Raw genomic sequence first — 12,093 nt, forward strand, 5'->3', positions numbered from 1 at the left:
TGTATAATTAGTACTCTCAAAATATAGCAACCATAATCATAATTGGATCAGCAACCAGCCCTTCCATCAGACCAAGTTCAGTGTAATGCATTCAATTCACTCAATAATCCAGATCATCCTGGTCTTGCCGGAACCACCTCCCAACTGGAGGCCGTACTTTCCCGCCGACCTGTCGGGATGGCGAAAATGCTTAGTCATACTTTTCCGCGGGATTGGACAAACTCCAGCTCAGGTCTCTTCCTGCGATTTCACAAAGCATACACTCACACATCATGTCTGCTCCAACAAGAAGCCTACGACGCCTGTCATCTTTCAGAAACGCCATATCTCCAGCATCGACCATAATTGCCCCCGTCGGCCGCCGAAGCTATGCTACAACGGACTCCTCATCCGCTACCAACACACCGGGAACCACACGGCGGAAAGCAACAACATTCAAGGACAAGCTGAATGCAGGACCCTCATTCTCAGACTTCGTCTCGGGAGGACAAGAGCCACCCCTTGACCCTTCAGAGGCCTATGCTCTTAAGACCGCGCTCGTCGGCCCCGCCGGTCGCAAGAAGGAAATGACTCGACTGCCCGAATGGCTGAAGACCCCCATTCCGGACTCAAAGAACTACCAGCGCCTTAAGAAGGATTTGCGAGGATTGAACCTACACACTGTCTGCGAGGAGGCCCGGTGCCCCAACATCTCCGACTGCTGGGGTGGTAGCGATAAGTCCTCCGCCACGGCAACAATTATGCTGATGGGCGATACCTGCACCCGCGGATGCCGTTTCTGCAGTGTCAAGACATCCCGCACTCCCCCACCCCTCGATCCGCACGAACCCGAGAACACCGCTGAGGCCATCTCCCGCTGGAGCTTGGGATATGTGGTGCTGACCAGCGTGGACCGTGACGATCTGGTAGACGGCGGCGCGCGCCACTTCGCCGAGACGGTTATCAAAATCAAGCAGAAGAAGCCGAGTATGCTGGTCGAGTGTTTGACCGGTGATTTCCGCGGCGACACAGAGATGGCGGCGTTGGTCGCGCGGTCCGGCCTGGATGTCTACGCGCACAATGTCGAGACTGTCGAGGAGCTCACACCCTTTGTCCGCGATCGCCGCGCCACCTTCCAGCAGTCCATTCGCGTGCTGGATGCTGCCAAGAAAGCTGTTCCGGATCTTGTCACCAAGACTTCGCTCATGCTCGGTCTTGGTGAGACGGATGAGCAGCTCTGGGACGCTCTGCGTCAGCTCCGCGCTGTCAATGTTGACGTCGTGACCTTTGGTCAGTACATGCGTCCTACGAAGCGCCACATGGCTGTCCATGAATACGTGACGCCTGACCGCTTCGAGCTCTGGCGCCAGCGTGCCCTCGATATGGGATTCTTGTACTGTGCCTCCGGTCCCTTGGTACGAAGCAGTTACAAGGCTGGTGAGGCGTTCATCGAGAACGTTCTCAAGAAGCGCCGTTCTGGCTCTGGTGCCGCTGAGGGCACTGTCGACCAGAGCGCTGCTACCACAGGCGAGGTTACCCAGTGAGGTAGCTTGGCTATGAACAAAAAATTCCATTTCACTACCTACACCATCTACTCATTCCTACCCATGTCTTCTTGTCACCTGGCTTCATACGCATGTCGTTTAATCCCTTGGCGCTTTATTTCTTGCATCTTCCTGGGTTGTTGCTGGAGTTCTTCATAAAAAGGGATTTTTTTGTCGCTGGTGTCGTTATTGCAACACTTCAACATTTCAACACAGGGATTGTGCTTTGTATCACCATTGAAGAAACTCGTGACCTATTCTTGTCTCTAATTCCAAGCACTAGAAATCAACTCAGTGCTGCTGTTCACATATCAAATCTCAACAAACGTCATAGATCATGGTCCGAACCTGCTCCGTTCTACTCGTCACATACTACATCTCGCCATCAAGGCGAAAGGAACCCGCCACACGCAGAAATAAGGATAAACCTCCCACGCTCTCTAGCACGTACCTTGCAGTTCCTACCTCCCATAGCCCCAGGCTCTCCGCTAAAGGTAAGAACCGACAGAAAACTCCACAACTCTCCAACTCACAAGGAAATCTTCAAATCGGGCCCTGAGACCGGTTACATGTGCTCGCTCGGGCTCGACTTGATGAGGGGGTATAAGTTCATCCAAAAAATGGATCATGAGGGGGAGATGCGCAAGCACTCAGTAAGTATACGTTCTACTGAACACAGCGCAACGCCCGTTTAGCTACACAAGGGTTTATTTAGTCTCAGAGGTCAGCTCCGCGATGTCATCGTTGTCCATGCCGAGCAGGTAGAGGATATCGACCAAGCTCTCGCCGTTGATGCGGGTGGGAGCCTCCAGCTGGACCTTGGACTTGGCGCGCCAGGCGACACCGAGGCCTGCAGCGTGGAGCATCAGGAGATCGTTGGCGCCATCGCCGACGGCCATGGTTTGTGAGAGGGGGATGCCGTGCTCGGCGGCGATGGACTTGAGGAGAGTGCGCTTCTGGGCGGCATCGACAATGGGGTAGGACGGCACCAACTTGCCAGTCAGGGTCTGGGTGGTCTCGTCGATTTCGAGCTGAATGGAGGGTTAGAACCGAGGAAATGATTAACACAGGAAACAGGAGAGGCTTACGTGGTTGGCGACGGCAATATCGATACCGAGCTGCTCGGCAAGCCACTCGGCGAGGGGCTGGAAACCGCCACTCAGCACTGCAATCTTATAGCCCAGAGTCTTCAATGCACGGCAGAGCTCACGGGCACCCTTGGCGATCTTGATGACGGACTTGAGCTTGTCGAAGACATCTGCTGTGACGCCGTTGAGAAGGCCGACGCGCTCCTTCAGTGATGCGGTGAAGTCCAGCTCGCCGTTCATAGCGCGTTCAGTGATTTCCTGTTCACATGTTAGTTACTAGCATAGAGAATCAAGCTCTGGCAAGAAAACACATACCGAGACCTGTTTCTCGACACCAATGAACTTCGCGATCTCGTCAATACATTCATTATCGATCAAGGTGCTATCCATGTCGAATACAGCTAAGCGCTTGTGGCGACGGAAAACGCTCTCCTTTTGCAGGACGACCTCGACATTCCACTCGCGCTCAAAGCGCCAGATGCTCTCATGCTTGCGCAGGTCGGGGAAGGAGAGATAGTCTGGGTTTGGCGGGGGAGAGAAGGTGACCTCCACGACGCGGGGGTGTTCGTCACGATCAAGACAGCGGTGCGAGGTGTTCATGCGCTGGTAGGGGGTGGGGAGGGTTTCCAAAATCTGCAGGAAATTGGTCAAGCATAGTTGAGAGACATAGGGCCCATAGAGGTGGTCCAAAGGTTCCGGCTCTGGCGCAGGTGGCTCTCGCGGGAACTTGTCCATATCTTCTGTCGGGGCAGAGCCACTAGGCACGGTTGGCGCTGGGAGCTTATCGCCTGGGGCATGTTGGGGTCCGGAGTCGGGGTGGAAGTGGGGGTGAACGGGATTGTTGGATTTGTAGTAGATAGTGGCGACGATTTGCGACGTGCCGCTTGGAAGAGGGTTTGCTTGGTGGTTGAAGATGCTGTGGATGATACCGCTGTCGGTGACTCTCTCAGGGTCCGGATTGATAGGGTTTGCGTTAAGAACCAAGTGATCATCCACCTGGTTGGCCAGAACTTCGCCGATAGTCTGGTTGATTTGGTTGATTGGAGCCATCGGCTTGTACTGTTGGTGGTCTTGCAGGAATGAGCTGCTGCGCATTTGGCCGAGGGATGGCCTTGTAAGACGGGTTGTGGAGTCAGCCATCATGGAATAAGTAAGAAGGGAACGGGTAAGAAGCTGTGCGCAAGTTGAGACTATCGTGACACATCCCACACTCCCGAAGATCAAAAACGACTTGCGCCGATCGGCACGTGGATTTGGTCCCACTATAGACCACGTGATTAATCTGCACGTGATATCCGATAGCGGCGGTATTGGATCACCGCCTACCAGAATGGTCATTGGAGACGAGCACCTTCTTTGCATCCAGTCTAGAGACCTCGACAGGCGAGAGGATAGTCATGGCAGCTGGCATCTCGGCCTATGTATCTAACGCGATCTTAGCCGTAGAGAAGGGATGTTAATAGTACACCCGAATGATGATTTTCTGATGCGATTCTGAATGTTTCTAACAGTCGACACACATGCAAAAATCATCGTCTAATCATAATCAATCTTGACTACATGTATGTTGTCAACATATCCCAGTCGACTTCGGAACGATGGATCAAAAAAGAGACAGTTCCATCACCTATGATTGATTGATTGTGATGCTTGCTAGGAGACAAGATACCCAGCCAAACCAGAACAAGTCTACCAGATGAACCTGAACAGGTAGATAATAATGTAGTCAATGATGTTTATGCTCAGTCAATGTCTAGACTTGCTTGCTCATTGCATCACCCGTAGTCTATATTCTCAGAAGTTTTTCTCGTCCATCGCACCTACTCATTCTCTCAAATTCTCAACTTCGTCATCTTCCATCTCGATCTCCCACAGTCTATATTCACCTTCTTCAGCCCTAGTTGACGGCTCCTTCTCGGACCCATTATCCGTAGCGCAAAGCGAATACGAGGCCTATGGTACCCGTTGGCTGATGCTCATTTGTTCTTGAATTATTGCGTACCTCATAGGCTTAAACTCTCCAATCTGAAAACGCCCCCGTTTAACGTGCACCTTATAGTGAGCCAAGGCGCAAACTTGCGATAATTCCTTTGCTATATGTAGGCAATATGGGTCGTCTTGGCATAGCCCCCTGTACTTGGGAAGAGTGGCATTCTGTGCGGAGGATCCCAGGACTTTTAGTAACTTCCTGTCGAAGGCATTTGTTCTGGTGAGCCAACGAGATATGTAGAAATGATTCCGAATATACGCACATAGATATATATACATATAAAGCTCAAAAAACATCATATGGCATCGTTGGAGGCTAGGAGAGCATGATGGCCAATGACAAGTCCGGCAATAGGGCTGGGGTTTGCTGATTCAATCAAAGCAAACGCGGGAAGCAAGAAGTGAGAAGTAATATACTGTAAGGGAGGAAGACTAGGACATCATATACTCTTTCAATATATAAAAGAATAAGTGTAAGCTGCTAGGTTGCGCCTGAGATGTTGTCTGTCTCTAAACACCAATCATAAGGGAAAGATTAAAAAGTATGATAACTTGGAGGAAGAGTATTGATAGAAAAGGAAGAATAGCCTGGGAAACTAGCTTCTATATATAATCCTCCCTGCCGTTTGGTCTTTGTAAAGTTGGCAAACTAAACGCGCAGTTAGACCGACGTCTGTGTAGCCTTTGCCGATTGTACCGTGATGCTTCGTAGTATGCCAGGCTCTCAACATGCGACACTGCTTGGCAGTAACTTTCATGCGGCGCATGTTCCTGACAATGCTTGCAGTATAGATACACCTACTGCATATGTAGACGAAAATGGCGCATAGATTTCGACAAATACCATCCGCCCATAGGCACTTGGCATCTGAAACTTAAAGAACCAGATTATGGCAGCTCGCTGGCCACATAGGCCTGTAACAACAGTCCGTATTGACTGTCTTTTGTTATCCATGTAGTCCTATTGATACTACCCGTCGCCTACATGTACAGCATATACTCAGTGTGGTATGTGCATGTGTTAGGGCTAACGCCTCTCACCGGGCATTATCTCTTGTTGAGAGAGCCCTAGGGCTTGAGCTATCACCCAGGCTGTGTAGATTTGATATTCTAGAGGTATATCCCCATATCACAGGCTTTCCTGTTGAGCCACTCTCTTTCATGTTCTTTGTAAATGCATTTTCAAGCTGTCTTAATCTTAGGATCTCTTTTTTTGTTATCCGGCCAAAAGAAATAGGGCAATAGAGCAAAGTACATGAAATTGCATTAAAATTTCTCAAGCAATAAAGCGACCCGAAAGCGTTTCGTGGTGATGGAGTGGTCTTATCGTGATGGGCTCAAAATACTCAAAATACTGCCGGGGGACTTGCTATTTGTGGCAGCCGCCCGTAACCGAAGTTCTGCGGGCAAACAGGACCTTCGAGTCTTGACCCGCATCTACAACATAGTTTTGTTAACATACATATTTTATACCGAATATTGTTCCAAATTTGTCAAGATGGCCGAGTCAGTCCTCTCTCGCCGGGCTCAAAATCTCGTCGATGCAGGATCGGATAACCCAATGTGGGACGTGATGAGAGATATGTGGTGCCCAACAACGAACCCAAATGGGTATGTCAATGTGGGCGTCGCCGAAAACACAATGATGCATGACGAGCTATTGAAGTTCATCAATAAAAAGCTTGAGCTACCGTCTAAGTATCTCACATACAATGACGGTGGAGCCGGCTCTTCCAGATTGAAGGCGGCGATCGCTGCATTTCTGAACCGCCATCTGAACCCCGTCACGCCTCTTGAACCCAGCCATGTCATGGCAACAAATGGAGTTTCTTCTGCAGTTGAGCATGTTGCATGGTCATTCGCGGATCCTGGCGAAGGAATCCTCCTGGGAAGACCGTACTACGGCATGTTCATACCTGATATCTCACTGCGGTCAGGGAGTCCCGTGGTTCCCGTCAGTTTTGATGAACACGACCCACTGGGCCTGGAGGCCGTGGATAAATACGAAGAAGCATTGCTGGCATTCCAGCAAACCACTGGAAAGAAAGTCAAGGCTCTGATGCTTGCCCATCCTCACAATCCACTCGGACGCTGTTATCCCAGAGAGGTACTCATCAAACTGATGAAGTTCTGCCAGAAGTACCAAGTCCATTTCATCAGTGACGAAATCTATGCTCTCTCTACCTTTGAGAATACTGTTGATAAACACCCACCGCCAGCCAAATTCGAATCTGCATTGTCTATCGACCCGACTGGCATTATTGACCCCCGTCTGGTTCATGTCCTGTGGGGTATGAGTAAAGACTTTGGCGCAAATGGAATCCGACTCGGAGTCATTATTTCCCAGGCCAATCCTGCCGTTCATCAAGCGTTGACGAGCGTTGCACTTTATTCCTATGCTTCAGGACTCACTGATTACATCACATCTCTGCTACTTGAGGACTTCGAGTTCACAGACTGGTACATTCAGGAAAATCGGAAGAAGCTGTCAGACGCCTACACATACACGGTGAACCGTCTTAACGATCACGGGATTGAATATGCAACAGGATGCAATGCTGCATTCTTTGTCTGGATGAATCTGGGAAAGAAATACAGCGAATTGCACCCCGAGGATAAATGTGAAGATGTTGGGGACGCAGTCATGAAGCGCCTCTTGCAAAAGAAAGTGTTTTTGGCGAGTGGCCTTCTTTTCGGATCAGAAAAGAATGGATGGTTCCGAATTGTTTTCACGCAGGGTCATGACTATTTGAGCGTGGCTTTGGAGAGGATAATTGCAGCACTAGAGGAATAGACTTGTGCTCTAGAAATCAAGTGACTATACATCAATTGGAGTGCGTAGGTGAGCTTGTTGGTTTATGTTATTCTAATATAGTGATCCGTTTCTGGTTGTTTATGCCTTAGTCTTGAGGACTGGAACACTTTATTGTTGATATTCGAGTAGCCGAAGACTTGAGCGTTATCAGATATCTTGTTCATTGTCATATGGGATCAAATTGCTGTGGGCCTTAGACGAATCTTCTATCACGCTCGTCTTGCGAGCAGCTTTTGAAATTGCAAACTCGAGATACGTATTGTAGAAAATCCGAAAGAGTCCAGTGCGGTGCTGAGGATCAGTTCAAGCGCCCAGACTTCCAAGCTTGAGATGAGATCTCACTTGTCTGCTCAGGAATCGAGTCCATGATCGTTTTGCTTTCTCGCCTGCTCTTTTGCGCATTTTCCGTCCTTCGCATATCCCATTCTCTGGTAATACCTACCATATCCACGGCCCTTCCAACTGTGGACCATCAAGATTTAGATAGCGCCACAGAGCTCAGAAACATTATCATCGCCATCATCAGATTCCTACTTCAAACGCGGCGACAATACGGCCAGGAACTACCCTGCTCTTGGGTATTTTTAACAGCCTGCAATGCCCAGAACATATCGCCCTCGGGAACCGCAACTACTATCCCTTCATAATGCTCCCTACCAACGCACGCCCCGGCGAATTCTGAGTGTTTCTGACAAACCCATACAACCTGCACCACTTTCGCTCTCCATGGTTCCTGAGATTCAACAGGCCACACGAAGATCTGCCCTGCGCAGTTGCCACTATGATATTGGCAAATTTGTCAACGGACTGGATGATATGGGCCTCCGTGATAATCGGGATGGCATGAAATCCATCACTGCATAGGATACTGATTCCCTTGTCATCGATGCTTATTGACGCCATGTTGCTCGACTCTGAGGCTCACAGTAGGAGCTGTGCCCATGACCTTGATAGAATCATTTCTTGCTGGTACTATCTGTGGGCTCGGATATCAATGTTTTGCTTATTACTCTTGACATACTGGGAGGAGAAGCCGTGTCTTTGCTCTTGCTGGGGTCCATTTTTTGAGAAGAATAAGTTGAATGGAACATTGGCTTAAATGATGAACAATCTTCCTCGTAAATCCCGATACAGGCGAATCCTAAGGTTATGCATATTTATCCTTTTCTCCGCTGCCCTTAAGCAATCACTAACAAACGGTGCTTTTCTGTCTAGAGCTTGGCGTTGCATTTGCGCGCTTTGACGCTGATCGAACGCAAACTAGGGCTGATGTCGCACGTGACCAACACCACTGAACACAATACTAGCAAAAAGGCCTTCAGCTTAGAAAGACCGAGGGGGTTGGAAGGTTTCTAAAGGTTTACGTGTATGGAAATTAAATGTGTAGTTGTAAATTTATGAAAGAATCATCAGTATACTTTCATTTATCATATGAATTTCATTATCATGTCTCGCAAGTCCCCAGTGGGCACGAGAATCAAATCCACTCCCTGCGCAGAGAGTTGGGATGCCAAAGGTACGTTTTGTACCATATTAGAAAGACTAAAAGATCGCTTTTGTAAAGATGAAGGGCAGAGAGGTATCACGCAAGGAACGCCGACGGTATGCAGTGGAAGGAGGGGAAGGCGAGAAAGTTCAGACGACAGGGGTCAATTGGGGGTTGGACATCGCCTCCTCCTGTCGCTTGCGCTCCATCTCCATCAAGTACTGAGCGTACTTGGATCGGGGGTTGTGGATGCCACACTCAGTCTTCTGCTGTCCCTTCCAGCGACCAGAGCGCTCGTCTTCGTTGTCGGCAACGGGCTGTGTGGAGTGCCAGTCACCAATGCTCTTGTAGCCACGGTCGAGAAGCTCATTGTAGGGGACCTCGTTGTCCTTGGCGTATTGCTTGACTTGGTTGAAGGACCAGTTGGCCATGGGGTTGATCTTGATGAGGCCAGCCTCGTCAACCTCGATGATGTCAAGGTCACCACGCTTGCCACCTTGGCTGCGGCGACGACCAGTGAGAACAGCGTGGACATTCATCTCACGATAGGCACGTTGAGCGGGCTCAACTTTAGCGACCCAATCATAGAGTTGGTCGTCGACTTCCCAGAGCTTGGCGCCATACTTGGCTTCAAATTCGGCTGTGGTGTTGACGCCAGCAGGCTTATAGATGTGCACATTGTTGTTGGGGTACTTGCGACGCACACGGTCGACCAGGGACAAGGTTTCATCAAAGTGGTAGAGGGTGTCGAGGAAGACGAGGTCAACCATCTGAGGACGAGGCACCTGCAGCTTGGACAGCATGTCCAAGGTAACAAGACCCGTGAGACCGAAAGCAGTGGTCTGGAAAAGATGGGGAAGTGAAGTAATGCACCATCTCAAGATCTCTATAGAAAGGGAGTCAGATTAAAGAGTCGAGGAAAAGAGGGGTCACAATGGATATCTCTACGAACCTTGAGGCTCAAGGAACTGCAACTGGCGGTTGAGGAACTGAAGATGAGGCTTGGTGAAGACAATCTCGGGAACATAGTCATCGCTGGATCCAGAGGCAGCACTGGCATAGCCCGACTCAGTCATGGCATCATGGTTGTCGATGCCCTCCATCTCTGAGGGGTAGTTGTTGGGCATTTTGGCTGGCATACTGGAGGCAGTGTGGACAATCACAGATACCAGTGGGGCAAAGACGTGATAGAAGAAGAGATTGTATGTGTGGGAATGATCGAAGAGTGCGGAGGTGTGAAGACAAAGCCACAGATGACACTGAGGCAAGAATATAAGAGCAGCAAAGGCAATCACATCATCCGGAGATCCGTCCCTGCCATCGTCTTCATCCGATACTCCCCAATTGTCTTCAATTCAAGCAAACAGTCCACTGTGATTGGCTGGAGGGCCGATTGCGCCATCGATAGAAAATTACTTCCCAAAATGGATTCATAATGAAGCTTAGGTAAGCTAAAATTGGGCCTTTCGCCTGAGCATCAAGGCAGCAAAATGTCGCGATCGATGGCGTGATTCCGAAGTCGGGCCGGAGAAACAAGAATATCCGGGTCGATTCAGCATTCTGGAGGCAACCAGGCTTTGGAATCCTCGGTCGTTCGGAAGGGATCCGCGAGCAAATGCCGTGGAATCATCATGGAGCTAAGCACCACAATTAGGTAGGCATAGCTTGTGGATTACCCCGGGCATATTGGTCATCGGCGCTGACCAACCCTGTAATCAGGTCTCCACCCATGGACGTGGGCACTGATCATGACCCTGCGTGCTGATCATGACCCTGCGATCTTCCTAGGCAATGATATCACCTTAGCAGATCTCTTGGTGGGCAAGCTGGGCATACCGGATCCAGGCATGTTGATTATCACATCCACATATGTAGCCATATGCGCAATAGAATAATCACCGAAAGTTGTATCACGGTGGATTGGGATGAGGTATCCCATCCATTCTGCCAGGCGGTAACGCATGTGAGGCTCAATGACGCCAAAGCAGAACACATCGGGCAATCCCTTAGATAGAATGGACGTCACAGAGGATATGTGGTTTGTTTTCCCCCTCCATGTGCGTCCTCATACGACCAGCGAGTATGAGATTTCTGTCAATCTATGGGCTATTTTTGCTACCTACACTGTATGATCACACAGATCATACTTATACTCCACTATTCTATAATAGGGTCGTTGCATGCTCTTAATAGAGTCTATAACATATTCTTTCCTCGTTCGGCCATGCAGTTAGTAGAGTAGATATGGAGCATGATGAGAGTGGATTTCAATCAAAATCGGTACGTGGGTAAGGTTGGACACATTACTCCGTAGAGAGCACAGTGATCTTAGTAGGTGGGTCATATTAACCTCAGGTCTTAGTCTTGCAAAAATACCCACTTTTTTCTGGAGCACTACCCTTCTTTTATCCTCCTGGGCATATTCATCTAGACCTTATTCCAGTTGAAGATACGATTCTCATCGAGGAAACCGATCGGCTCGATGTTACGTCTAAAGAAATCCGCGACATCTATCGCTTTGTTAGTTAGACGAGTATTTTATTGAGAGACCATATAGAAACAAAAGATGCATTGGGAACTCCAGGAACTCCGCGGGGCATCTTCAGCTTCAGGGCTCAGATATGCTCAATTAGCAGTGATGGTGACAGGAATCCTTCATCGTACATAAGTTGACTGATAAAGCTACCAAGAAAGATTGATATCTAAAAGATGAAATAAAATATCAGTTGATATTCGAACCCGAAACCATCAGTATATGGTGTGTTATCTATACGTACCACTGTAGCTGTACCAGCCCATTACTGGCTAGCTCTTTCTGTCGTTAGTTCTCCATTTCTAGCCCGGGTTATTGTCCGAGCTCGTATCAACGGGAATTGACGTGGGTGATGAGTGGAAGACAACCAACGCCAGATTTTCATTTGCCATGAATCTGCGATGTGCAAGCCAACCTCGCTTTCCATAATCCGGATTCCGGGTATCACGTTTTCGCATTCTTCTGCTAGACCGGGGAGGGCTTCATCCACAGCTTCAACAGAAATGTCGGCACCATCATGGTCTTCTCCGCTATTAACAATCACACCTGGTCGAGTCAATCCACCGCCAACGTGAAAAGATCTTCTCAATGTGATCCATGCCTATGGCATTCAAATCTCCTATCAAGCTTCTGCCCCGCAAGCTCAACACAACAAAAGT

General features: G+C 49.2%; 4 protein-coding genes across 4 annotated transcripts; 2 read left to right on the forward strand and 2 right to left on the reverse strand.

Annotated features, from left to right (window-relative positions):
- Nucleotides 1-272: 272 nt before the first annotated feature.
- N7457_005656 (lipoate synthase) lies at nt 273-1,523 on the forward strand (the record flags this gene model as incomplete). The annotated part of the gene is made up of 1 exon (XM_057176700.1): nt 273-1,523. The coding sequence occupies one exon, from the start codon at nt 273-275 to the stop codon at nt 1,521-1,523; it is 1,251 nt and encodes a 416-aa protein (XP_057031002.1).
- Nucleotides 1,524-2,230: 707 nt separating this feature from the next.
- N7457_005657 (phosphoserine phosphatase SerB) lies at nt 2,231-3,751 on the reverse strand (the record flags this gene model as incomplete). Its single annotated transcript, XM_057176701.1, has 3 exons — nt 2,231-2,554; nt 2,612-2,869; nt 2,927-3,751. The coding sequence occupies 3 exons, from the start codon at nt 3,749-3,751 to the stop codon at nt 2,231-2,233; spliced, it is 1,407 nt and encodes a 468-aa protein (XP_057031003.1).
- A 2,347-nt stretch (nt 3,752-6,098) lies between these two features.
- On the forward strand, nt 6,099-7,394 carry N7457_005658 (putative aminotransferase; the record flags this gene model as incomplete). The annotated part of the gene is made up of 1 exon (XM_057176702.1): nt 6,099-7,394. One exon carries the CDS (start codon nt 6,099-6,101, stop codon nt 7,392-7,394), a length of 1,296 nt encoding a protein of 431 aa, XP_057031004.1.
- Nucleotides 7,395-9,050: 1,656 nt separating this feature from the next.
- Nucleotides 9,051-10,028, reverse strand: met16 (phosphoadenylyl-sulfate reductase (thioredoxin); the record flags this gene model as incomplete). Its single annotated transcript, XM_057176703.1, has 2 exons — nt 9,051-9,787; nt 9,854-10,028. The coding sequence occupies 2 exons, from the start codon at nt 10,026-10,028 to the stop codon at nt 9,051-9,053; spliced, it is 912 nt and encodes a 303-aa protein (XP_057031005.1).
- Between the last annotated feature and the right edge of the window lie 2,065 nt (nt 10,029-12,093).

This window comes from Penicillium paradoxum (assembly GCF_028828445.1).
Source record: "Penicillium paradoxum strain IBT 22861 chromosome Unknown utg000005l_segment0_segment0, whole genome shotgun sequence".
Classification (NCBI taxonomy): domain Eukaryota; kingdom Fungi; phylum Ascomycota; class Eurotiomycetes; order Eurotiales; family Aspergillaceae; genus Penicillium; species Penicillium paradoxum.